The sequence below is a fragment of the Streptopelia decaocto genome (assembly GCF_964273445.1).
Source record: "Streptopelia decaocto genome assembly, chromosome: 6".
In the NCBI taxonomy this organism is placed as follows: domain Eukaryota; kingdom Metazoa; phylum Chordata; class Aves; order Columbiformes; family Columbidae; genus Streptopelia; species Streptopelia decaocto.
In genome coordinates, this window is record NC_138660.1 from 52,807,863 (window position 1) to 52,833,333 (window position 25,471).

The 25,471-nt window shown below is 49.1% G+C and overlaps 1 protein-coding gene across 1 annotated transcript in view; it reads right to left on the reverse strand.

Moving 5' to 3' along the window:
* Positions 1 to 2,317: 2,317 nt before the first annotated feature.
* Positions 2,318 to 25,471, reverse strand: part of IGFBP2 (insulin like growth factor binding protein 2) — a gene marked incomplete at its 5' end in the record, with an annotated part of 61,931 nt that continues 38,777 nt past the window's right edge. Inside the window, 3 exons of the mRNA XM_082057300.1 lie at positions 2,318 to 4,585; positions 6,748 to 6,888; positions 8,237 to 8,460. Coding sequence (XP_081913426.1) covers positions 4,418 to 4,585; positions 6,748 to 6,888; positions 8,237 to 8,460 — 533 coding nt within the window. The 3' untranslated portion in view covers positions 2,318 to 4,417. The remainder of the gene's footprint in view (positions 4,586 to 6,747; positions 6,889 to 8,236; positions 8,461 to 25,471) is intronic.

Here is a 25,471-nt window from a genome sequence, read left to right on the forward strand (position 1 = left end):
AGCTGTCCTGTGTCCCAGGGGGCTCAGCCAGCTCCATAGGAGTGCTCATGGAGGTACAGGGAGCAGGGTAGCATGGTGGCAATGGTTTAGGAGAGCTGTTGATACCGGAACAATGTGTTAAGTCAGTAGTAAAATTGCAAGTTTGATTTTAGAGCATCCTTAAAGCAGACCTGCCCTATTTTTATTTTTTTTTAATCCATTTATTTGCATGGATGTGGCAGTGGGGCACAGCACTTGCATTCAGCTGGGTTATGGGGGGAGAGGGCCTGACTGCTGGTGATGCTGAGCACACAGCTGCTATCACAGCCACAGTTTGGGATCTGACATGATGTTTGACCCTCATACGTCTCTGGGCTCAATCTGGGAAGATTTGCCCCAGAGCCCCCATGGGCAGGAGCATCCCTGTGGCAGCCCAGCCCGACTGTGGTCCTCAGACCCCTCGTGGTAGCCCTTGGTGGCCCATCCCACTGCCCTGTGTCCTCCCCAGTGCTGGATCTGACCCCTCCCTCTGCCCAGCAGCTTATCACTCTTCATCCCCTCACTCAACCCCACATCTCCCTCCTCCTGTGCCCATTACCCCCCATCTGCCTGGCTGCCACCATCACCCCATGTGCCCAGAGCAGGGTGGGAGACAAAAATCGTCCCCTTTGGCCCCTATTGGGGACCGTGATTTGCCAGGGATGTGGTAACACGCAGCCCCCATCCTATTTACATCATTCAGGGCTAGCACAGCCACCCAGTCCCCGGTCCCCAAAGCACAGCTGGGGCCAAACCTGCTGCCCCAAGCCAGCGACGTAGAAGGGTCTGCACCCCGCAGCCCCCCATGCTAGCCCGCAAGGCTGAGCCCGCTCCCCCCGCGCACCCCACGGAGCAGGAGCCGCACGGCGCCACAGCCGCCAGCAGGGGGCGCTGCAGGAGGCACTGCCGCTGCTCCTGTCGCCACACAGGCACTGAAAATGGGCTTTTCCACCCAGAAAGTTAGTGCTCTTCCCCGCCCCCCGCTCCCAGATAGTGCACTAGCAAATCATACTCCTACCGACACGATACAGCTATACATAGATACAACTATATAGCCTTATACTAATTATTTATATTAAATATTATTTATGTGATACTTCTGTATAGTTTTTATGCTATACTACAAATGTAGGTTGACAGCATTGATGTACAGACACAAAACTATCTAAGCTGCTGGTGTTTCGACTAGTACCTCATGTGCTGCTGGGCCAGGTCCCAATGCCTGACCTGATTACCCAGAGTAATTACCAAAGGTAGCCCAGAAGAAACCCCAGTGCCAGGATCCAAGCAGTGAAACCCATCACACACACACACACAAAGAGCCTTCAAGGCTGTTTTGCAGCCCTGGGGAAACTCAACCAGAAGCTCTTTGCTCCCCTTGCCTTACAGCTGTGTCCCTGCCCCTCTGCAAGGAGCCTGGCTGGCTGCAAACCCTCTTTGCTGGGCTGAGCTCCTGCACCCCTCAGGGTCTTGACTCAGGTGCAAAGGCCACCTGCAGCCCTTGAAGCGGAGCGTGGTCCCAGGCACGGCTGGGCTGTGTGCTCAGGCCCCTCTGCCACCCCCAGCCCTCCCTGGACAGCACCTGATTTGGAGCATCTTTGTGCCCCACATTGCTACTGGCATAACCCTCCCACACAGCATCTCCTGAGCCAAAACTACAGCAAGATACTTAAAAGAAGCCCTTATGATTCATGCCAGCTAATAAACAGCATGGTTAGAGGCACCTGTCAACTCAAGAAGCCCCTGAAATTCCAAGGCTGGGAAGCTGGAAAGAGCACACCTCCCTTCTCTTTTGCCCAAGCATCTGCCAAGGTTCCTGAGGTCCCTGCACTGGGGAGGAGGGACCTTTCCTTGCAAAGCTGCTTCCCTGCACAAGCAGCAGGAAAGCACCATTCTCATGCAGCCTCTCGTCAGCTCAGGGAGCTCCACGAGCATCATACCAGACAGGGCATTCACATTGCCCCTCTCTCCACCCAGCAAAGCAGGACACAGCCACCCTTCTCCACCCAATATAGCTGCTGTCAGGGAGGGAGATGGTCTCCATACATGTGCCAGCCAGATGTCAACTCAGAAGGACTGGAGGTCACTGTTGCATTTTGCAGATTCACAAAGTACCATGTGTGGAGCAGGAATGCAGCAGATCAATAGACCAGTGCCACCAGTTCCTCCCCACACATCCAACTGGGACCAGTACCCGCTGTTTAAACGCTCCCAGGACAAAAGCTGAACAGGCCAAATTTTACATGTGATGCATCAGGAATCATGTCCTGTGAACAGAGAGGAGTGGGGAGGGGGAAGATGACAGTTTTCTGGCATCCCATTTAATTTATTCCAACTTTATGCAGCTCAGCTTTTCCAAAAGAGAAAAAGAAAAACACAAAACTTTCTGATTCCTAAACAAAACAAAAAGTACAAACTGCAGATGTGAGCCAGCATGTGCAAAGGTTTACATGAAAAAGCAGAACACCCTCAGATGTTAACAGAAAACAGGTAGCATTTTTACAGTTACTTGGCTTTACATGCAGGTGTGTTTCATTTCTCACATGCTCTCACTCCCTCTCATACACATCCACATCCACGTGCACACACCCCCACTCCAAAGTTTCCAAAGGGGCTCCTTGCCCTGTCTCCTCCACTGCCACATCCAAACCCCTGAAAAATCATGAGGGGCTTAATTTGCAGAGACCACCTGTGCCCTTTGCACTTGGGATCTGAAATGTGGGGCCAAGAAGGGAGGAAAAAGCAACACACTCCAGCTCTCCCCTTCTGCCAGAGCCTACTGGGATTTTGCTTTTCCTCATCCAGTTTGAAGTCCTTCCTCCTTCCACCACCCTGTTCAACCATGCTCCCCAGAGGGACCTGGGACCTGGAGGCTGTTTGCTACTCAGAAGCTTTTACCAGAAATCAGGAGATCCTTTATTCTCCCCCTCCCCCCACCCCGATTTCATTTAAGGAAAGCCTGAGACTTTTTCTGCAAGGATAAGATTTTCACAATTGATCTGAAAATGGTATCCATATTTAAAAAATGAAAGCAAACAAACAAACACAGGAAGAAAATAAAAAAAAAAAAATCTCCTTGCTTAGGCAACAGGGAAGTTACTTATTCTCACGGTCATTGTGTTCTGTACAGAAAGAAATCAACCGGTGAAATAACAGCAAAGAAACATTTCTCCTCTGAGCAGCATGTCCAGCACAAAACCTCTCAGAGCACCTGGAATTCCTTGGATTTAATCTACACAGACGTGTGTGAGCAGGGGGGGGCATGTGTGTGTCAGGCCCTTTACAAAGCAAGATATACACTGTAAATTACTTACCAAAAAAAAACAAAAGGAAGAAGAAAAAGTGTGTGCTGAATAGCAGATGCTCACTCCAGTCCCAAGCGAAAATGGAGGGACAAAGGCAGCTGCTTGGGAGTGCAGGTTTTAGATGTTGGTTTTTTTTTTTTTCCTATCTACAAAAAAAGAATGCATGAGAGAGAAAGAAAGAAAGAAAGAAAGAGAGACAGACACTCCCTGGCTTGTCCTAAATCTACACAGGCATCCTTCCAAGCAGCCCCAACAAGTTCACTTTAGCTCCCTCTGCATAAGCTGATTCTAAGGAATTCTGGGCAATAGCCCTTCAAACCCCTTGGAAAACCAAGCTTTTAGCTTCACCATCACCCAGAGGCCACATCCTCCTGGACCAGCGACTGGAGCTGGCTCCCTGTAGGCCTGGCTGTGCCCCAGCACTGGGAATGGCAGCACCCAGGGGTATTTAAAGGCTTGGGCTGCCTCGTCCTTAACTTTTTCCCTTGATGATGACTCATTGGGGGGATCCATGTTCTAGCCGGGGGCTTTCCTCCTTCCCTTTCTTCCCCCCTCCCAGACTGCATCCCACACCAGGACTGATGGCTGGGCTGGGGCACAGGGGACCAGCAGGACAGAAGTGGCAGGAGACACAGTATTTACAGTCTTTGGTCTTGGGGAAAGGAGGGAAAGAAGGGGGGAAAGGGTGTTTTGTTTTCCTTTGCTTTTTGGCCCCCTCCCACCCACAGCAAGGGGTTTTGTCCCTGGGAGGTATTGGGAAGCACACAATGCTCTGTGCTGGAGGGTGCAAGAAGATGCCACAAAGCAGCAGGGAGGGCAGGGCCACAGGGCGAGGAGCAAAAAAAGACCGGTTCTCTGGCTTATGTTGGGTGAAAGGCTATAGGAAAGCAGTCCCTTCTCCTTGCAACCCCCCCACCGCCCTTCCCTTCCCATTGTCCCTCCCCTCCCCAGGAGCCAGGCAGCAGTAGAAGGAGGTCAGCACACAGGACACAACCCCAGTCTCTTCCAGAGCCTAAAGAGACACGCTGAAACCTCTGTAAAATCCAGCACCGGGGCCATGGTGAACTGCCTCCAGCAAGCAGGATCACGTCCGTCTACTGGCTCCGTAGGGCATGTGCTCCCCGGTCCTCCTGCTCGTGGGCTGTGTAGAAGAGGTGGCACTCGGGGTCCCCGCGGATGGTGGGCGCGCCCTGGATCACCTTCCCGTGGATGGGGTCCACACACCAGCACTCGCCCCGCTGCCCGTTCACCGACATCTTACACTACATCAGAGAGGGACAGGGCAGGCATCAGCTGAGGAAACAGGGGGACAAAACAACCCCCTTCCCAGCCCCACCAGCCTAAAGCCCAAACACAGGCGGAGTTGGGGTTGCTCCAGCAATTTGGCACTAGCTTGAATTTAGGCAAGATTCATGCATGCTGCGCTCAGACACCCCAGGGTCTGTGCTGATCCAGTAGTCCAGGCTGAGGGCTGGATCCCTTCCCCCAGGGGCCAAGAAGCCAATTTTAATCAGCCATGAGGACAACTGCCCCTGAGGTACATCACACTCTGTCAGCTGTAGAGTCATCCATGGAGTCAAAAATCCCTGGGGGAAGAGGGGTGGGACAGACTGACAGAGGAGCTGTGCAAGCTTCTTCTCACCTGGCAACTGGGCTAAACAAACTGAAACATGAGAGCAAAGCCCCCATAGCCAGCCACAAACATACTTCCAAACAGGGTTTCACTCTGTCCCAGAACAGAGGTAGGGACCCATGTGCATCTGGACTTAGACTCTGCACCCTGCAGCCTGGTCTGGTTAGAGAGAAGCTTATCATTCACCTCTTGCCCTGGTAGGGCTGCAGATGCAGGTTCAAAAACCTGATGTTCATCCCCCCATCCCCAGCAGATACATCTCTGAACAGGGCATAGTGGAAGACACAGGAGGTCAGGCTCTGCATGCACTCTGTAAAGCTGAATTCAAGCCACTTTCTGCAGCTGGACTGAGGTCAAAATGCAGCCTTGCTCATGGGAATAAAAATCATAAAAAGAGAGGAATAAAAAGCTTCCCCAGCAGGAGAGTGCATCCAGGCACCCTCCACCCAAGTGCTGGCCCACAGGAGGTGGGAGCAACTGGGAATGCTTTTGTTGGCATCTGCTTTCCAGCAAATGAAAAGGAGCTGATGCTCAGCCCCAGGAACCCGGGCGGGGAGAGAAATGGGTATCACTTCACATTTGCCTTGTTTGCTCTTATCCAGGGCAGGGTTGTGGGGAGAAGAGAAACTGACTTCTGTCCCCTCTATTTTCTGCAGCAGTGACCACTGTGTAACCCATCTGCACCCTTCAGTGCAGGCAGACTTGTTTCTCAGGCACAAGGAGCAGCAGAGACCGTATTTTCTCTCATAGGACACGATGCATCACTGCATTGCCCAGGCTCGTTCCCCAGACATGGCTCATCTCTTTATGGGGAATTTGCCTGCTCTGCTCCATGCACCCCTTCCAAGCGTGCTCCTGCTGGTGGATCCAGCCAGTCCGTGGGGCTCCTCAGGGGGAGGCACAGGATGAGGGTCCAGGCAGAACAGGGAAGAGGGAAGGGAGGGAGAGAGATTATCTCAGACCATCCTACTTTTTTCAATGCCTTTTTTTAAATGCTCCTGATCAAGGGGTAGAAGTAGCCCTGAGAAAAAGGCTTAACCACAAAAACAGCAGGTTTTCTGAGGTCCCCTTCAAATTCTCAGTTACACATAGCTGTAAGGATTGCTCATATCCAGGTACTATTCACATGTGGCTGCCAGTCAACTCTGGACAAGCTGGTGTTTTGCTGCCCAAAGAGGTTTTTCCTGACTTCTTTTTCCCATGCCTCAGCTGCTGACACCTGCTGGTTTTGCATGAATGAAGCCAAGAAGTCAAAATTCAGACACACAAAGTCATTTGAGTCCTTTTGGGCCCTGTAAATACTTTCAGATGGATGCTGCACCCCAACCCCCACCTCACTTGGAAGGAATCCTTCCTGGAGCTATGGAACTAGCCTCAATTCGTGGAGAAAAAACAGCAAAGTGTGCTAGAAACCTTCCTGACCCCAGAAGAAGTGCTTTCTGCTTCATCTGCAGGACTGGCCAGCATTCAGCCCCTCTCTGCTTTTCCCCTGTAGCAGGGCCCAGCCAGAACAAGACTTGGCTCAAAGCACACGAGAGCAGACATGGACAGACAAGCTCCACTTGCAGGGAAGAAGAGGCTCTGAACTAAACAAATACTCCATTTCTGGACTCCACACAGGCAAGCACAGATGTGGGTCTCATCTCCACTTGCTAGCCTGTGGCTGCAGATGCACCTAGGTATTACTAAAGTGACATCAGCCCAGCCCTGAGCTGCGTGTGACCCCATGTTAAGCCAAGGGCTCCTGCTGGGCATGCAGCCAGCCTTGGAGCTCTGGGTCTCCCTGCTTACCTGTTTGAGATTGTACAAGCCATGCTTGTCACAGTTGGGGATGTGGAGGGAGTAGAGGTGCTCCAGTGGACCTCGCTCATCCGGCAGCCGCATAGTGGAGATACGTTCCAGGACCTGATCAAGCTCCTGCTGACAAGGGGTCTGAAAAGACCCCAGAAAGTAGAAAACAAAACAAAAAAAATAATCAGGGCAACAGCTCCTTCAAAGTCAACACTTTAGACAACAGACACACCAGGAGAGATGAACACCCATGTGTACCTCCTCCTAACACAGGTTTGCCTGTTGCTACTGGGTCCTGCTACAGACTTCACCTGCAGGAACCCAAAATCAGAGTGCTGCATGTCCACAGATGCCGTTGTGTGGAGATCCACACAGGGAGACGCACACATCTCTCCCATGTGCCACGTGCCTCACATGGCCAGGAGCCAACATGACACCAGGTCACAGGCCCTGAAGGCACAGAGGAAGAGAAGCCTCAGAGATGCTCCCTTGGGTCCCACTGGTCGTGACAAGTGATGTGAAGCACAACTAATTCAGACAGACCAGGAGGGTTTCCATGAGCGTAGCCCAGACCCCACACCTGTGATGCTGTTTTGGCTCAGAACTGCAACTCCAAGCATGTGAGACCCCATGGAAGTGGAAGGGAAGCCCCGGGAACAAGAGCACCCAGCACAGCCAGCCTCTGGAGGTACCCACTTGCTCCACAGCAGCTCCAAGCCAGGGCTCCCAGCCAAGACAGCCTGGCTGAATTACACCTGATGTAAGCCAGAGTGAGTCCATACCTCTCTGTTTCTCTGCTTTTGGAGTTGCTGTGGTTGTTTGGTTGGTTTTTTTCCACAAAGGATCAGCAGCAGTGTTGGAGTTCCCTAAGTTGATGGTGCCTGCACTGTTTTGAACCTCTCCTGTGCCTGTTCCTTGGAAGGGGTGAAGGTTCTCTTTTAAAGCTCTTTTCTGTCCCTGCACTCCCCATATGTTTATAAAGATGTGTATTACGGACCTTTTGTGGTGGCCTTTCATCACTATCCCATCTAGTTGCCTTGACCAAGCTGCCCACTAGAGGGAAACCACAGCCAAGGACTGGAGGGCATCACAAATCCTGCTGGGCCATCCCTGGCACTTGCTTAGGGACAAAGGGTGTGAGAAAGCCAGTCCTTGGGCAAAGGGCAGCTCACACCCCTGCAGAGGTGGGTGTTGAGCCAGCAGGACCCCCCTGCCCCAGCTCTGCTGTCAGGAGGTGAAGCTGCAATGAAAATAACGCCTTCTTGCCAGCACATCAAAGTTCATCAGATGGTGTGTTCAGTCACAGCTTCAGGCCAAAATAAACGTTTGCTTTTCCTCTTTTTTTTTCCTCCACCCCTTCCCCCCTTTTTCTTTTTTTTTTTTTCTTTTTAAGACAGTTTGTTGCAAATATCACTAAGGCTTTTGCACTCAGTGCTTCCCCAGCGAGCCTGCAGCTGCCATTAGGCCCCCACAGTCCCTGCCTTCTCACCCTGCCCGTCGACAGCCGCGACTTCTTCGAGTCCTCGTGGTTGTGATGGGCCTTGCTGACTTTGCCCATCTGCCGCTGCTGCTCATTCACCTTCTCCCTCATCACCGCCAGCTCCTTCATGCCCGTCTTGATGGGCTTCCTCCCACCAGCTCCACTCAGGATCCCTGGGGTGCCATCCACGTGGTTCTCAGCAAGGATGCTCTCAGACCGGTCATCGCCATTATCTGCAGGAGACAGGGCAGACAAGGAAAGGGTCAAGCTCAGCCAAGCACTCTCTCACGTGTTCATCCCATCCTGGATTGCTTTCAAGTGTGGCTGGTTACCAAGCCATAAAATCGTTGCATGAAAAAAAAAAATTTAAATTGCATTAGCCCTTTCATCTGAAAGGTGAGAATAGATCCTTTCATTCTGGAGTTATTACCACACTAAAAAGACAGTTTAGAGAGCAGGGGAAATAGCTGCTGGAGAGGTTCTTTCTGGTTTTTCTTTGACCTTCTAAATTACTTCCCGAAGAATGTAATTTTCCCATCAGAAGTCCAGTTGGGTTGGAGATGGCAACTGTACTTCAACTTCAAAACTCAAAACCACAGTGATTAGTAACAATACCTTAAGTCCATCTATCATCCCCCAGAGTATCTCCAGGAATACTTACTCAATATTAATGTGCTAAAATAAATTCTCAGGCCTGCTTTCAAAAATACCTCTCCTTTGTTTTATAGCCACCTAATTTCCCCCAGAGATCCTGTCATTTCAGTGATCATCCTTGCCGCATGATCTTTCACATCATTTGTCATACAGTGCATTACTCATTTAGCTTCCACCTACTCCTGCATTTTGCCATTTCTGCTGACCATGGGACAGCCTCACATGTCCTGGACCCAACTCTGCCACTGCTACAAGCTGCACAACCCCTGGCGAATTTAGCAATTTCTAAATCAGTTAGCAGAAATCTGGGGATAAACACTGGACTTTTTCCACACAATGGCCACAGTGCTGCAGACACCAGTCCCTTTGGACTTCATAGTGGCAAAGAGAGATCAATTCCTCCTGCTTTCTCCAGAAGCCCAGAAGGTGACAGCTGACCCCTCCTTGGTGCCTGGTCTGAGCTGGCTGAGCAAGCATGTCTAACACTGTAGCTGGATCTAACACTGAAGCTGGCCCTACTTTAAGCAGAGGCTCGGACCAAGACCTCTAAAGGTCCTTTGAGCCCAAATTATGAGTCAACCCATGCATGCCCATCACCTCTCAACACAATAACCCAGGCAAAGTACATCTCTGTATATATCTCTGTATATGAGAGCTCTTCAGCAGCTCCACAGGTCCTACACCAGTGACAGACCAGGCCATTCTGGTCCTACTGTGGTGACAAATATGAAGTATCTTTTAGCATATGCAAAGGAGGAACTTTAGCACTCAGCCTCCCAACACCAGCATTCTCTCCAGCACCTCTGATTTCATATTTCCAGCACTATAGAATTCGGGCACTTATACAGAAGAAATCACATCAAACCGTACATGACAGAGGGCAAACAAGGCTTTAGCTTGTTTAACAATGCTTAATTTCTGGATCTCTCGTGCTTCGTGGAAGACCAAGCACACAGAGCATTTACTGATTCTAACTTTTTTTTTTTTTCCAGAAGCTGCATCACGTTGTCAGGGCATAGCTCTACTGTCATGACAGAGAATGAAAAATCATAATAGTAAGTGTTTTATCTCTGCCACAGCTTTCCAAGCTCTTTTCAGGTGTTACAACCCCAGGCTCACACAGGGGGAACTGCAAGAAAAGTTTTGTCTGAACTTACTCAGCAAATCTGCAGCAGCCTGCAGACTGATGGCAAGCAAATGGCCCACGTGGGCTGGATCAAAGAGCCACCCCAGCCGAGCATGCCATCCCCAAGAGACCATCAGCAGCTGCTTGGGGACACATATCAGATCAGAAGAACCATTCCTAATCTGTGCTGCAGACCAGCAGTAAAAGCACTTTCATTGCTGGAGACTGAGTTTGACCCACAGGATTTAAAAGCCACTGACAAGACTCATCCCTCAATCCCCAATGGATTTGTCCAGTGTCCTTTTGAACTTCCTCACCATTTTGGCCTCAGATCTCCCAATACTGGGATCATCCCACTTCCCAGAAATACTAAATGTGTTTGGTCTGCAGGTTTTTAGCTGCTTAGGTAGCAAGTGAAAAGCAAACAGGGGCAAAACCAAATTGGCAAAGTCCATGGCTTTCCTCAGTACTGGTTCCAGATGAGAACTGGGACCAGGTTTGATAGCCAGATGGGCAAGCTCAAGGTCTGGGCTGTTGCCTGGCGTTTGCCATCTGGCTGTCATCCTAGCAGCCGGACAAAGAATGTTTTGAGCAGGAATCTTCTGTTTATACACCAGTCTCCCCGTTAATTAGAAACACATAGTGAGAAGAGAGAAGGCCATGAGGCTGCTCTTCAGACAGGACCAAATGAAAAAGCACTATGCAAGAGACGGGCAAGGCTGGCCAGGTTCTGATACCCAACAAGCTGCTTAGGAGGGTTTTAGCTTTCCAGCATCTTTTGTGCTCCTCTCCTTGGTGTCCACCAAGCTGTCAACAACAGCAAAAGAACTAGAGTGCAGCAGGGAAGCATCTCAGACACGTTGCAGTCCACTGCTTCATTCAGAAAAATTGATGGTACAAACTGACAGAAAAGCAGCAAACTGGAAGCGATGCCTTCTCCCAATGATTCTCACTCCTTCCTGCCTCCAACTAAAACATATAGACATCTGCCCAAATAAGCACTGCGCTAGTAAATGAAGGCGAGCTGGTAAGCCTCTTGTCTGCTGATTCATTCACAAAACCCGCTTCTGATAATATTTTTGCTCATTTTTCTCACTTTCCAATGCTAACAAATGTCAGCCCAAAGAAAACCACAGATGGGAGCAGAGTGTGCAAGCCCATGTGCTTGAACACACCCAGGGACAGGAGAGATTGTTCTTGGCTCCCCAGACACAGGAAGGTCTAAGCTGCTATCAGCTGCAAGCTCTCCAAGGCCAAGCCAGCACAGTGAGCCATACCTTTGCCCTGCTGCCAAGCTGGACTGACCCACCTGGGGCTGATTCTGAAGCCCCATCACAGCTTTTCCCTGTCCCAAATCCAGTGCTGCTCTTGGGAGGAGCTCTCCTCCCCTGGGGCTTGCAGGGAGAGCTCAAACACTGGTGAAGGGAGATGGGACAGAAGAGGTTGGTGCCATGTGCAAAGCACTGGTGTTACCTTCGCGGATGAGCTGCACGCACAGCAGGAGGCCAAGCATCAGGTGTGACGAACCACATTTCAAAGAGCAAGTGGGCTGGGTAGCAGCAACAAAAGTGGAGACATCAAGCCTTGGGGCTGGGAGAACACAGAGCATGCCAAGAGCCAAACAATGCCTTTTTCAGCCAGATAATGCTTTTAAAAACTGCCCAAAAAAAGCAAGTTGTGCGTGCTTGCTTATGACTATCCACCAACCAACTAAGTCACCCACCAACCCCACCGGCATGGGATGGGCAAGTATGCAATTGCCTCAGATATACAACCCTAATCCATTTGTCATCCTGGAAAACGCCCTTTTGCTGACCAATTTCAATTCAGGCTAAATATATCTGTGAACAGAGTGGTGCCAAACTCCAAAACAATTAAGTTTTATAGTTCCTCCATTTTCCTATGGCATGTGGAAAACTTCTCCTGTGCTATTTTGGATCAAAAGGTAGAGCATTTTGTGCAGGGTGGGACAAGTGTAGCAAGAATCAAAGCAGATAGCTGAAGTTCTCCTGAACACTGATGAGAAGCTCATGAAACACCTCTCTCTATGCCAAGAAAATGATTTCTTTATGGCCTTTTTCAAGGAAAATTCCCATTGGCTTCAATGGGGCGAGGACTTGGCTGAGGTGAAAGCATGTTCAAATGTCCATCAGCTAACATCTGTAGGGAGCTGCACAGTCTCACCAACATGTTCCAAAGTGGCTACCAATTTCCAGTGCTGAAATTTTTGGGAATCTGGTTTAAGACCTCCAGGCACCTCCATCAACATGGCTGAGAAACAGAGGGGCTTAAAAACAACCTGCCACTTCCAGAGCTACAAGAAGAAAAAAGCACCACACACACACACACAAACAAACAAACAAAAAAGGCAGCTGACTGAAGTTAAAAATACATCTTTATCCCTTTGAAGAGCCCCCAAGCATATCTGGGCTGTGGGACAGGATCGAGCCAGTAGCACTCACTTAGCATGAGAGGGCCAGGCTGTATCACACGGAACATGCAGCATGCCAAGGACTGCAGCCACCCGCTCCAGCACTTGCTCTCTTGCTCTCTGCACTTGCTTTCCTTCCATGACAGCTTGCCCGCATGGTTTCACATGTACTTGTTTATCTGCCCTGGGTGTTTACATAGTGTTAAAGTGTTGATTAAGGTCCCAGACCCACAGAAATGGCCTTCAAACATGCCTGGAGCCCCACTGGACGCAGGTCCTAGCTCACACCTCCCTCCTGCAGCAATCACAGCCTCCATGGGCCAGCACTTTCCCTCTGAAGACATCAAAGCACTTTGCAGTTCATTAATTACCCTGGAGAAAGAGGTGTTCATCCTGGGTTGCACATAGTAAGAAACAAGGGCATGGAAAAATTTGAGAGCATTGCCCAAAGTCAGGCAGGGAATCAATGAGCGAACCCAGGAGCCTGTGCTCCTGCCCTGGCACCGCACTGTGCACAGCAGCGACAGCATTCAGACCTGCAGGAATGCAGCATCCGGAGAGTGATTTTTCACCCTGAGAAGTGTTCTCTGTCCCATCTAGCTTTATTTTTTTCCCTACAACACTTTTAGCCTCTTGTAGCCACTAGTTCTACCATTTCAGGATAATTTAAGTGCCTGATCTGGGTTTTGCTTGCCACTTTCTACACTAAGGAGCAGAGCTGCCTGGCCCAGGCTGCCAGGAGCCCAAGCACTTGTTCTTCACAGCCTGAGAGCAGACAGGGCCTTTAAACCTGACCTTTAACATGCACAATAGCCATGGCCAGAGAATTACTTGCAGGAAGGTGGGGAAGGAGCAGACAAACCCCAACCACAGCCCCAGTGACCTCTGCCTCATCAGTCTGCAAAGTATTTCTAGGAGAGCCCTGGGCAAAGGTTCCTGTGCAACAGCTGTGATATGGGTGTTGTTGACCTGGAACTTGGACACCTCAGAAAACGTTTGCCAGCAGAGATTATACTGGCGTTGCAATTCCCTTGCTGCATGGGCTGGCAGGAACAAAGTCTTCCCCAGGCCCTCCAGCCCACCCTACCTCAAAAAAAAGACCCAGGGTTTCCTGATTACCACTGCCAAACTGCAAAGTACTGAGCCACAACACAGCATACATCAGTGGAGGGGAAACACAGAGACATCAGGACGTGGTCTGCCCCAGGCGTAATCAAGCCCGGCTGGATGCAGCTCTCCAAAAGCAGAGGAGTTTCTCCAGAAGCTGCTCAAGTTTCAGTCTTCTGTGAAACGCTATAGAGGGAGCACTAGCAATGGGCTGTGTAGGAGAGGAGGCAATGGGAGAAGGGATACAAATGGGATGAAGAGCAGAGAAGCAGCCTCTCTGCTGCAGGACATCTCCCACAAAGGCCACCCATGGATGCTCAGGAGAGGAGCCTAAGGAAGGACACAATCACAGAGCAGTCCCTCTCTAGCTCTCCTCCTGGCAATCAGCAGTTCAGGAGCCAAAGGTTGCATCTAGACTGGGTTTAATCCCATTGACAGGACTAACTGGGGAGGAGTCACACATGATCGCTTTCTGGATTCAACTACAGGGACCCCCTCATACCTCCTCCCAGTCCCCTCTCCCCAGCCAGCAGCCTGTTCTGCTCAGCCTCATTCAGCTCCGCCCGGGTGACATATGGATTCTTAAGCACTTAATTTGGTGGCAGAGAAGACAAAACCAGCATTCCTGGGTAGCCCAGGGGTAACCATGCCACCTAGCTTTTGGGAGGGCCAGCAGGAAGGCTGGTCTCCCAAATCTCTCAGGATCCCAGGCTCCCATGAGACACAGAGAAGGAGATCAGCGTGGAGCATCTCCCCATCTGCCAAGGAGCTCCTCAGGGCGGGTTCCTGGGATCCTCTGCCTGCCTGCACTCCCCAGGGTTATTTCATCATGCCAGCTTGCTCAGTAACAGTGAGGCAATCGCACACCACAGCCAAAAAATTCCTGCATCAGTCTCCAAGAGCTTGTTCCACCTCTGTGATAAGATGTCCACAAAGAACTCCGAAATCCTCTGGGGCTGAGAGCCCTGAGGCTCTGCAAACACCCTTTATTTTTGCTATATAAGATCTTTTCAGCCCATCTCTACCAGCACGGAGGGCAAGACTAGGCAGGGAACAGCATGTTCTGGCCAGGGGTTGCTTAGCAAGCTCCTCTCCCTGCCCTGAGCAGCTGGCACGAAGGGGTGATCCAAGGGGCACCCAGTGCCTTCCTTTGGCTTGGGTGTCCCACAGGAAATGCTTTGTGCTCCTCCAAAGCGCCAGGGACACTGACTCAGTGCAGTGCAGCTTTCAGCACTCTTTTGTCTGCCCATTCCTCATGGCTGGAGGAGGCAACTTTCCCTCCTTTATCCACCCAGGTCCAGAGCTAGAGAAAAATCCTCCACCCACTGCACAGTCCCCTATAGTGCACCTGTGCCCCATGGCACACGGACTCCTCTGGCAGCCTGGAACAAGCACAGAAGTGATACTGAAAGGGAGCTGATGTCAGATGAAAGAAGGACCAAGATGTCCCCTCCCCCAGGCTTTACTTCAAAGAGTTTTGCCTTTTTTTTTTTTTTTAAATCATATTTGTAGACTGGTTTCCCAAGGATACAGGACTTGTGCAATAACACAGCCTGCCTCTATGTGTTTCTGCATGTGCATGTGTTTGCATGATTGCCTGTCTCCCTATTAGTGCTCCTCCCCCTCCACCTCCCAATATATCTACAAACACATCAGCAAATGCCAACTACATCTTAAACAGGGACACAATTCTCAAAAATAGTAAGTTTCCACCATTTCATGGAAATGTGCAGCAGGCTGAAGAGAGATAAAATAGCAGGGTTTGTTTTGTTAGCTTTCTTTCCAAACGATTCAACTGATGGGCCATGTAGCATATCACCAGCCTGCTCTGTGTGGACCCAGCAGAGCACAAACCACCACTGGGGAGGTTTGCTCCAACACTGAGTCTTCAAGTAGTGTTTGCAACATCCTGTTCCCTCCCATGCCAGCCATTCACTGCAGGCCAAGAACAATAAGGGAAAACACTGTTCAGGTCTTCTCAAAAATTCAGGGGAACACTTTAAGTCTTCTCATCTACGCAACTTCCACTTGCAATCCTGCTTCTCTTTCACCCATTTCTTCCCCCAAGCATGGGGCTGCTGAGCATCCCAACACTCACCTCCACCAGAGACCCTCCAGACTCACCTAAAAGCTGAGGAGCCAGAGGGTCTTATTTTGTGGCTGATGACAGAGGTTTTGAGCATGTGCTTAGCTGCAACACATGTGAAGGCAGTTTTCTCAGGGGAAAGACCTTCACATCTTTCGAAGGTTTTTGCTGAGTGAGGTCTCCAAGCTCCCTGCCACCATAAAAGCATTCCCCCTTGTTAGTGAACCATATCTCAGCCCTTTCAACACACTTCTCCGATTAGCCCTCCACAAAGCTGCAGCCTTCCTAGCAGAACCAAATGAATTAACTTGAAAACACTTTCAAGCTTAAACTAATTGCACTGCAGCTTTCCTATTTGACCTTGACCCAATCTGTAAAATCCCCAGAGTAGCTGCTACTTAGTCATTAGGGGCTTCTGCCTGAACGAAATGAGCCATTAACCTCACCAGGCCAAGCCTCTGCTTTCCTTCCCTAGTCACTTACAGGCATCCATATGGTCTTCAGTGCCCCAGCCACCCCAAAAAGACTGCACTGACTTGTAGTACAGGCTCAGCTCCTAAATTCTCAGTTCCCATGAATCTCCAGAATGAAACTAGACCACAAAACCACTTCATTCATTTCCTTCAGTTCTTACTGCTATGTTTGAATTACCTTTATTTCCCCAGTTTGTTTTAGGAAACACAGCCTGACCCCCAGTCCAAGCCCAACAGGGCTTTTGCATCCCGCAGTCCAGACTATGCAAGCACAGAAGAGCTCTCCTTACCACAGCCTCTGTGAGGGTGCCTGCCTGTTAATTATTATCTAGATGATCTCTGGCACTGGGATGATGCACCTCTCCTGTGGGAGAGCCAGACACTAGCAGAGTTTCAGGAGCTGTGAATCTTAACAGGACTGATTCCCAGGTGTAACACCCTGCAGCCGGCCAGAAAGGGCTGATAAAGGACTGGTGATCTGATGGACATGCAATCACAAACAAGAAACTCTCCTCCAAATTCACACTAAACATTTTTGCCTCCCTCAAACATATAGGACCTGTTCAGACTCTTCTCCTGTTTTAAGATTATTACCTTTCTAGGTGCAGGCAGTGACAAGCAAACACTAAGTTACCTGGAGACAAACTGTCAAAAATCAATTTGAACCTGCACCAAGAAAAGATGTGCTAGTGGAAGAAGTGTTTTAATCTGCCCATCAGGGTCTTCAAACCTACGTAACACATCTCTTCAGTAGGATGTTTTAGCCAAATACAAAACATCGTGTTACAAGGAGAGGTGGCTGACGTAAATTTTGTGGTCTTTATCATATGAGAAACTACAGGAGATAGTCTAGGTGTTGTTTCTGGCGACACCCTCTGCCTGTTCTGCCTCCTTAATGATGGTTTAGCTCACTAGAAAGATGTTCTGTGGCTCTGGAAGTCCAACTGTGCTGTTTGGTGCTGGATCATAACACCCACTGAGAACAATGGTCGATGGGGCAGTGGCTCTGGACAGGGCATGACCAGAAGAGCCTACAGCAGAGTATTTCTGCACACCGGGAAACTGTGTGTGCAGAGAGGCCAGAAGTCCAACCACCTGCCCTGCAGAAAGGTGGAAAAGCTTCAAAATCAGGAAGAAAAATAAACTACAGGTAAAGCAAAAAAAGGCTTAAAACCCCAAAAGGTCAGAGCAGGGCCCCATCCTGCATGCAAGAGCCGTTTCTCACCTATCTCCAGTATTGTTCCACTCCCTTCTCAGCCACTTTGGCTTCTCTGGTTATCATAACTATCGCATGCAAATGGAATGAACTTCAGTCATTTGTATTGCTAGTTTTCAAATAACATCTCACTTTTCCACAGTTGATTTTCCAGATGGCAGTTCAGGGCTTCCCTCACCACGCACCAAAATCTCACTGTGCATTTCCTCAAAGTCTGCCTTTTTCAAAATACACTATTATTATGGTAATTCCTTCCTACCTTCTCCTCAGAAACCCTGCCAGAGCCCAACAGCAATTACCACCAGTGTCACCTCAGGGTCTGCTGTAACCACTGTCCCCACGCAGTCCCCTGGCTGAGCATCAGCCCTCAAAGCCAACCCTGCATCTGATCTTTCCCCAGGAACCTGCATTCCCCAAGTACAAAGCACAAGTGCCTCCAAATAAAACCAGAGCACTGAATTGTGGGTGGAAAGAGGCACCATCTGCTGTAATTTAGTTGTGAGTCTACTGCCCACCAGCATCTCCCACCTGCCTCCAGCACTCAGACACTGTCCTTCCCTCCTCATGGGAGCTATTACCGAGTTGCCATATCCCACATTTAAGCCACTCACAGATAGTGGTTTTCTTCTCATTTGATGTTCCAGCTAAGCAACACTGCAGTTGTTTCAGGTTATGTCAAAACACTTTGTTCATCTGCTCTTGGGGCAGTATTTCACTCAGTTTTGCAGTCGTCTTGCTGGATTTCTTTAACCCTCATTTTATCTTTTTCCCAGGTCAAGGCAGAGCTGAATCTGAACCCACACGTCAGAGTACACTGTGAGAAGGGACTGAACCTGGCCTCGCATGTATATTTATCATACATGTTTACTATTTATCTTACTATCTGCATTTACTGAAATAAGGCAACTGTCACTTTCTAGGCATGGAGTTTTTATTGATACAACACTGCTATAGAAATAAACAGGAGTTTTGCCAAAATTAAGACTTGCAGATTTGTCCCACTGCAGATTGACACATGCATACATGCAGTAACGCCATGAAGAGCTCAGGTTCATAGGCTGGCTACTAGAAGGCAGCAATTTACGGCAGATCAACTGATCTATAATAACTGTTTATGGCATATAAGAGCCATGCACATGCAAGTAATGCATGTTACCTTTATGGTCCTTCAGTGACTTCCAACCTCCAGAGCCTACTGCATTGGCGAGACCAATGTCATTTGGCCTTTGGAAGGGGAAGTTTCCTCCCACGCAGGTGGGAGGGAAGCAGTGCAAGGCAGCCTGCTGCTTCACCCTGCTGTGTCCTTGCTTTGGTCTCTTGTCTTTATAGAGAAAAGGGCTGGCTCTCACTTTGTTTCCAAAGGACTCTGTATTTTGGGCCACCCATGAAGTTGCCCAAGCTACAACCTCAGGAGGATGCAGACTCCCGCTGAGCAGAAGACAGGAAGAGAGAGTCATAAAACTGTGGTAGAGGAAGGAAGAAAAGAAAGGGGAAGATCAGTCAGCTGCACTCCCATGTAGGGAGGCATTGCAAAGCTTAAATAACAGACCACCACAAAACACGGTGATGGAGACAGATGTGATAAGCCAGCTAAATCACTGGAAGGAAAGCTCAGATATGCAACGGTCAGCTCTCCACTCACTCAAACAGCTCCAGAAACCATTTCATGTACAGCTTGCCCAGCACCCATGCCCTGGTGTGTTTGCCACGCACCTGATCTACACAGCATCTCTTTCTTGGTGGGAGGACCTGGCTACCACATAAAGGCTTGGAAGATACCCAGGCTAGTAGCAAAGAGCCCTTTAAAGTGGGGAACTGCTGGTATATGGTGGTGGGGTGGTCCTCAATTTAGAGCAAACCATCCATGCCTGTGTTAACAAAGCAAAATGGTTAAAAAAACTGAGCTTCTGCAAGAAAATGCCAGGGAATCCCCTGGCGTCAAGAGGGATGAGCATTTGCATGGAGTTTATCCCAGAACAGTGGACAGCTTCAGCTAGATTGTGGCACACATTTAAATCCCTCTCCAAATACCCTGCACAAGGTTTAAGCATGGCCCAGGTAAGCCTCCCCAGCCAAAACTCAGATGGCTGCTATGCAGCAGGTATCACTCACCCTGTACATTGCAGGTGTTGTACAACATATGAACAACAGGTTTTACCTGGCCTTTATCCATCTTCTCAGAGATGAAAGCCTCTCACAGCTTTCTGCTGCATTTTTTAACCACCAAATTTGCAAAACAAAATGTGGCAGTCATTTGAGGGCATACAACTCTCCAGGCATAGGGTTTGGGGAAGAAGCACATCAAGGGAGCCACCGCAGCCTCCTGGGAGCACTAATATGGGAGGCCGCCATTAGATAAATTGCCCTGGAGTGCTATAATTAACCCACCCTCATTGCGTTCAGACAGACCACAGCAACTGAGAAGCACCATAACCGCAGCCATCCCAGAGGCGAGGGGGCAGGAGCCAAGAGGACAGTGGGAAACATCAGCCCCAAACACCCACGTACCCTCCAAGTGCTTTCACCAGCCCCCAGAACAAAAGCACTGCTGCACCATTCCCCTCAGGAAGCAAAGGGCACATGCACCCACCTCCATCACATTTGGTCAGTAAAACTCCACTTCATTAGAGCCACTGTTGTAACATCTGTTAATGCTTTAAAGCACATACATCTGGCTTGATTGAGCACTTGACTTTAGTGCTGCTTTATCTCCATTTGCTGAACAGGCCTTGGGGAGAAGGTTTTGTCCAATTTTTTTTTTTCCCTCCTTCTTCCTTTTTAAATTTTTTTCCACTGAAAGCCCACCTGAAGCAGGAACAAAAGCCCCTCTGACAGTTTCTCACACACTGGGGGCTGCTTTCAGGAAAGAGTTCCCTCTAGGCAATGAACCCCATCCTAAGTATTCTGGTTTATGTGCTCCAAAGCTGCAGAGCGAGCCTCAACCCACTCTTCCTCTGTCACCCAAGGAAAAAAAAAATAATAATAAAAAAAATATATATATATATATTTAAAATCAGAGTTACTGGCAGAAGGTGTTGCAGTACACGCCGGGGAGAAAAAAAAGAAAAGAAAAAGTATCTTGCTGCCCCTGCAGTCTCTGAAACTTCGCCTCTGCCAAGTTACAACAAACAGGAAAAGCAGGATCAAAACACAGCCCCCACATCCCCCTCCATCCACACAGCACAGGCTGCACTAGTGCCAGCTACCGCTCAGAAACAATCACGCTGCAAGCCTCCTCTGGCACATCCTTCCAGGTGGCCTGAACAACAGAAAAGCCCAGCTCAGGAAGCCTGGATCCAATGCATGGGGAGCTTGAAATGCCTTCCAGGAAGCGCAAAGGTCCTTCATGCCCCCAGACAGAGAAAAGGTTACCCGCAAGTCCCTTTGCCAGCTCCTACTCTGGGAGATGCTTGTGTTTCTCTGTGAAAAGGAGAAGCAGGGCACGCAGTAGCTGGGAATTAAGAGGAGTACTGGCTGCAAAGCTGGCTGTTTTCCCACTAAGCCACCCCAAGTGCTTCCCAGCCACTGGGAGAACAACAGGACCGGTCCCTCCTGTGGGAAGGAGTCAGGACACCATTGCTGGCCTGCAGCATCCTCCCAGGGATGCCCAGCGTCTTCCCTCAGCTTTCAGGCTATGATCTGTTAACAGGCAGGTACCAGCAGCGTCTCCAAAGCCTGGCTTTAAAAGCAGTGCCCCAGACAGTATTTCTCTCACTGCAGACTGAGGCTGGGACTGCTCAGTGGGCAGCATGGCTTTCACCACATGCACAGCAGATGCACTATGCTAACACAGGATACACAGCCCCCACACACAGCCCAGGGGCTTTAAACCTGCTAAAAGCAGGACAACCTGCTGAAACTGGGACTACTGCAGCTTCAGAGTATGCAGCTAGATGAAAAGTGATGCAGCAATCCCCACAATCCATTTTGGACACTCAGAGGCAATCTGCTCAGTGACACCACTTATTTTCATGCCTTGTCAGGTATGTTCCTAGCCCCCACCCACCATCTATCTCCCCAAATGCGCTGCCCTGGCCATCAGCTACTTGTTCTCCTGCCCCCCACCCACAAGGGAGTCCTGTTCGGCCAGAATCACATCTTGTAAGCTCGGGCTTTCAATTCTTCCAATGGAAGCAAGCATCGATGTCCTGCCTGTCCTCCTTCCTATGAGAGTAAGATATTCAAAGCACTGTCAGCTTTCCTAATGCTGTGTTCCAGTTTGATTTCATGCTGCAGTGCTGAGTCCAACCATCTTTTATCCCTGCTGCCTAGTATCTTTTCTCAGATGTCTAAACACAAAAGCCACCCCTGAAGCAAGCAAAAAGCAAGGCATACTAGCAGCAGCCAAATGAGCTCCCCTGGTCCTTCCTGCCCCAGTCCAACAAGACTTCAAGTCCAGGAGAAGAAACATCTGAATAGTGGAGTGAAAGACAGTCAAAAATGTAATTAGGCTCTGTAGTTCCTAGCCCAAACCATTACTGGTTGTTGCTGTAAGTCTGAGAGTTACCCGGGCACTCTTGTTTCACTGGAGAGGAAAACAGTCCCATCTTTAAAAGGACAAGCTCTTGTGGATTCCTTGGGAGGAAGGCACTAAGCAACTCACAGTTTTTAAACTTCTCCCTGTCCTCTTCCCTTCCTGCAGAAAGGCTCATATGCACAAAGGAGAGACATTATTCCTATCAAAAAATCCCTCTTTAGGCTTTTCAATTGAATCCATCTGGACTCTACCCACAGGAAGACCATCCCAAATAATCCTCACAAGGACACCCCATCTTCTGAAGCTGAGGAAGGCAGAGAATTTAGATACTGCAGTACATAAAAAGCAAAACCTGAAACCAGACTGTCTGTCCTCCGCTCAGAGTCCATGTGCCCTGTGAGCTGAGTATGACTTATGTGCAACCCATGTTAACCCACTTCAACCAGGAGCCAAGGAGACAGGAGAGTGGAGGGCATCTGCAGAGATGCTCACCAGTGAGAGAGGGAGCACGCTGGGTGGTTCCTTGTGCAGAAACCAAACCAGTCATGAGTCCAGAACACAAGCTGACCATGACAGAGAGGCTGATGTACACAGAGGCTGAGGGAGGAGCAGAGCAGACCCATCCAGCTGCACATAGCCTGTTTGAGGCCCCAGCACATGACTCTTCTTCACATCTCCCTGCCAAGGTACCACTGTGCTCTTCCAGCACCAAGCCAAATCTCTGTGATCCACCAGCAGCTACAGCTGTGATCAGCAGCAGATGTTAGGAGGAGTGTAGGGACTGATATTTTCCCTCTGATACTGGAAACCAATGGCAATGACTTTCCAAGCCGGAGGCTGCACATGGATCTTCCCATTTCATAGCCAGCCATCCCTCTATGAATTTCTGTACTTCCTTTTAGAAGGCATTTATATCAAGGACGTTTCCAGATTCCTACAGCAATGACTTTCATGGTTTAATTCTGTGTCCTGCTCTTCCCTATGTGCTACTTCTTCTAATGGGATGCCAAATGAAACTGAAAAATAGTGATCTTCTCATTCCTCCCCCTATTCACAGTTTCATAGCTTTCCATCTCAGCCCATAGGAACAAGTCAGCAGAAAGACCTAAACACCAAAGTGCAGGTCTTCATGCTCTGTTGAAAGACATTTTGAAGACCCCTTAATTAAGGGGTGACCTTCAGAAAGCAACATGCACCTGCTGTGTGCCACACACACTACCGAAATCAACCACAGCCCTCCCAAGCGGCTGGAAGCCAGGACACCTCTTATTTAAAGACGAAGAAAAATGCCCAGCCTTTTCACAAACACAGAAGGCCTTGGCACAAGCCAAAGGCACAGGAGCAAAGCCAAAGCACATGGAAAACAGCAGCAGCAGCAGCTCTTACTGCTGCCTGTCTAACTGAAGAGCTGAGACAACACCCCAGAGTGAGGGATTCACTGCAAGCTCCTGACAAGCTGTGCATGGCACCCCAACATGGAGACAGACCCTTTCAGTGCCACCCTGTCACCGCCCCGATGGCCTCAGCCCATCAGCACTTGCTCTCATCATGGGCTGCTCTTTCTCAAAAGCCTGCGAAGCATGTTGGCTGGGCCCCAATGAAAACACCTTCTAATGGGATTTTTCAGTTTTCAAGGATATCAGTGTCTGGCACAGGCTGAAGTAATTAGAGGACATCCAACAGATGATCTGGCATTGATTAACCAGCTATTTACCACTGAACATTACATGTCCCACTCTAAAATGCTGCACCAAAACACTTGCTTTTTCCTAGTTGTTTTCTGCCTTGCCCCATCCCCACCTTTCATAAAGCCCAACCTCTCACACTGCTCCCTTGGCCTCACCATGCTTTGCCTTGGTAAATAAACAGTGATATGTCCACCAGACTAAAGCTGGAAAATTTGCTGAGGGTCAAAGCGAAGAAAGTGTGTTGCTCTTGGCAAATAGATAAACCTAATTTTCACTGAACAGGCCTCAAGATGGACAGCCACATGCGCTTGCAACCATCGTGTTTGCATTTGACTCTTCCTTTTGAATACCAGGGTAAGAAAATCCTTGGTCTGATCTCATTTCTACAGGTTGTCCTTACACAGCCACAGATCTGTTCATCACCAAGTTCTTTCAGATCAGAGAAAACCCTAAAGCTGCAACAGCTGAGCTATAGACACATTTTACTACATCTCCCTCCTACATCACTTAGGAAGTGTGCCCAGAGGTGCAGCAAGCAGGTGACCCTGGAGGGAAGGGTTTGTAGTGAGCACCGAAGAGTTCCTGGTGGCATTTAACACCTCACAGGAGTGGTAATGCAAATTTTGCAGGGAGAGAGCATTCACAGACTGTATTTGTGACAGCAGCGGAGACAGCAGAGTTGGCCGGTCCCATGTTACTGGCAGCAGGCTGGGTCCTCTGCCCCAGCAGAGGAGAAGCCCCATGCAGTGGGGCTGAGCAAGCCCTGCAAAGTGTGTCAGTGTGTCCCATCACGAAACAGCCCAACACACAGAGAATGAAAGATCAGTGGGTTTTTAACTGCAATTGCTGTTTTCATAAACAGACCAGACTGAATAATCCACCTCTTCTAGACAAGCCAAGCAATTACCACAGTACTTTCACTCTCTTTGCATGAAATATTGTCAGTGGGGCTGTCCTCCCCTCTCTTTGAAGGAGAAGTTGGAAGGCCTTCCATTCCCAGGGACTCCAAAGAAGCAAAATGCACTCAGCACCTCCAGTATTTGGGTCGTCCACAGCAAAGTTGTATCATCTCTGCTCCCAGTGCCACCCCCCAGCAGCATGGGACGAGCATGGAAAGACCACAGATCGGTGTGGCAGGACCTTGCTTATTTTGATGTCTGCAGAATACTAGGTAAATTGATGGGGCAGCAAAAATATTTATTATCAAGGGAGAGTAAGAGAAGAGGAGAATGGAAACTGCTAATCAATAATAAAAAGCAAAAGTGAATAAAACCTGCAGAGAAAATTCCCCACAAGCTTTTTATTCATTCCTAAAATACAACTGTAATGGAGTACCACAGAAGAATGCAGGATAAATTGGTCAGATAGTATATTAAAAAGAAAAAAGAACAACCAGGGAAAATTTGACTTCACATGTAGTTAACTATATGAAAATCAGAAAGTAATTAATAACACTTGCAAATAGTCAACTGTTACTGAGATGAAGACTTTACTAGATGAGACAGACATGGATGACCCAACTAATTAGCCACTGACAGAGTTTACAAAAGAGTTGCTATGGCATCTGCTGTTGTGAATTATTTTTAAAGTCAAAATTGAATGTCTTTTGTGATATTTTAGTCAAACAGCAATTCACACAGCAAAAATCTGTGGTGTGAACTGGACCAAGAGTCAGGTTCAAGGATGGGACAATCCCCATTCTGGCCTTAAAGCTGTGAAAAATGAACCCCAAAGCATGAAACAGATGCATGTAGGAGAAGACCTGACATTGCATGGGCTGATCCCGAAACAGAGTACTTCCACCAAAGAAAAGGGCAGCGCTCAGATCAGACCTGCTACTGTGGAGCTGGTGAACATGGGATGAAGGTCTGCAGATGATGATTCCTTACAAAAGTGGCCTTGACCAGCTGCCATGACTGCTGAGATTAGCATTAATCCTTAAATCAGATGGGAAACAAGACAGCATCAATGCAGGGAAACAGCCCC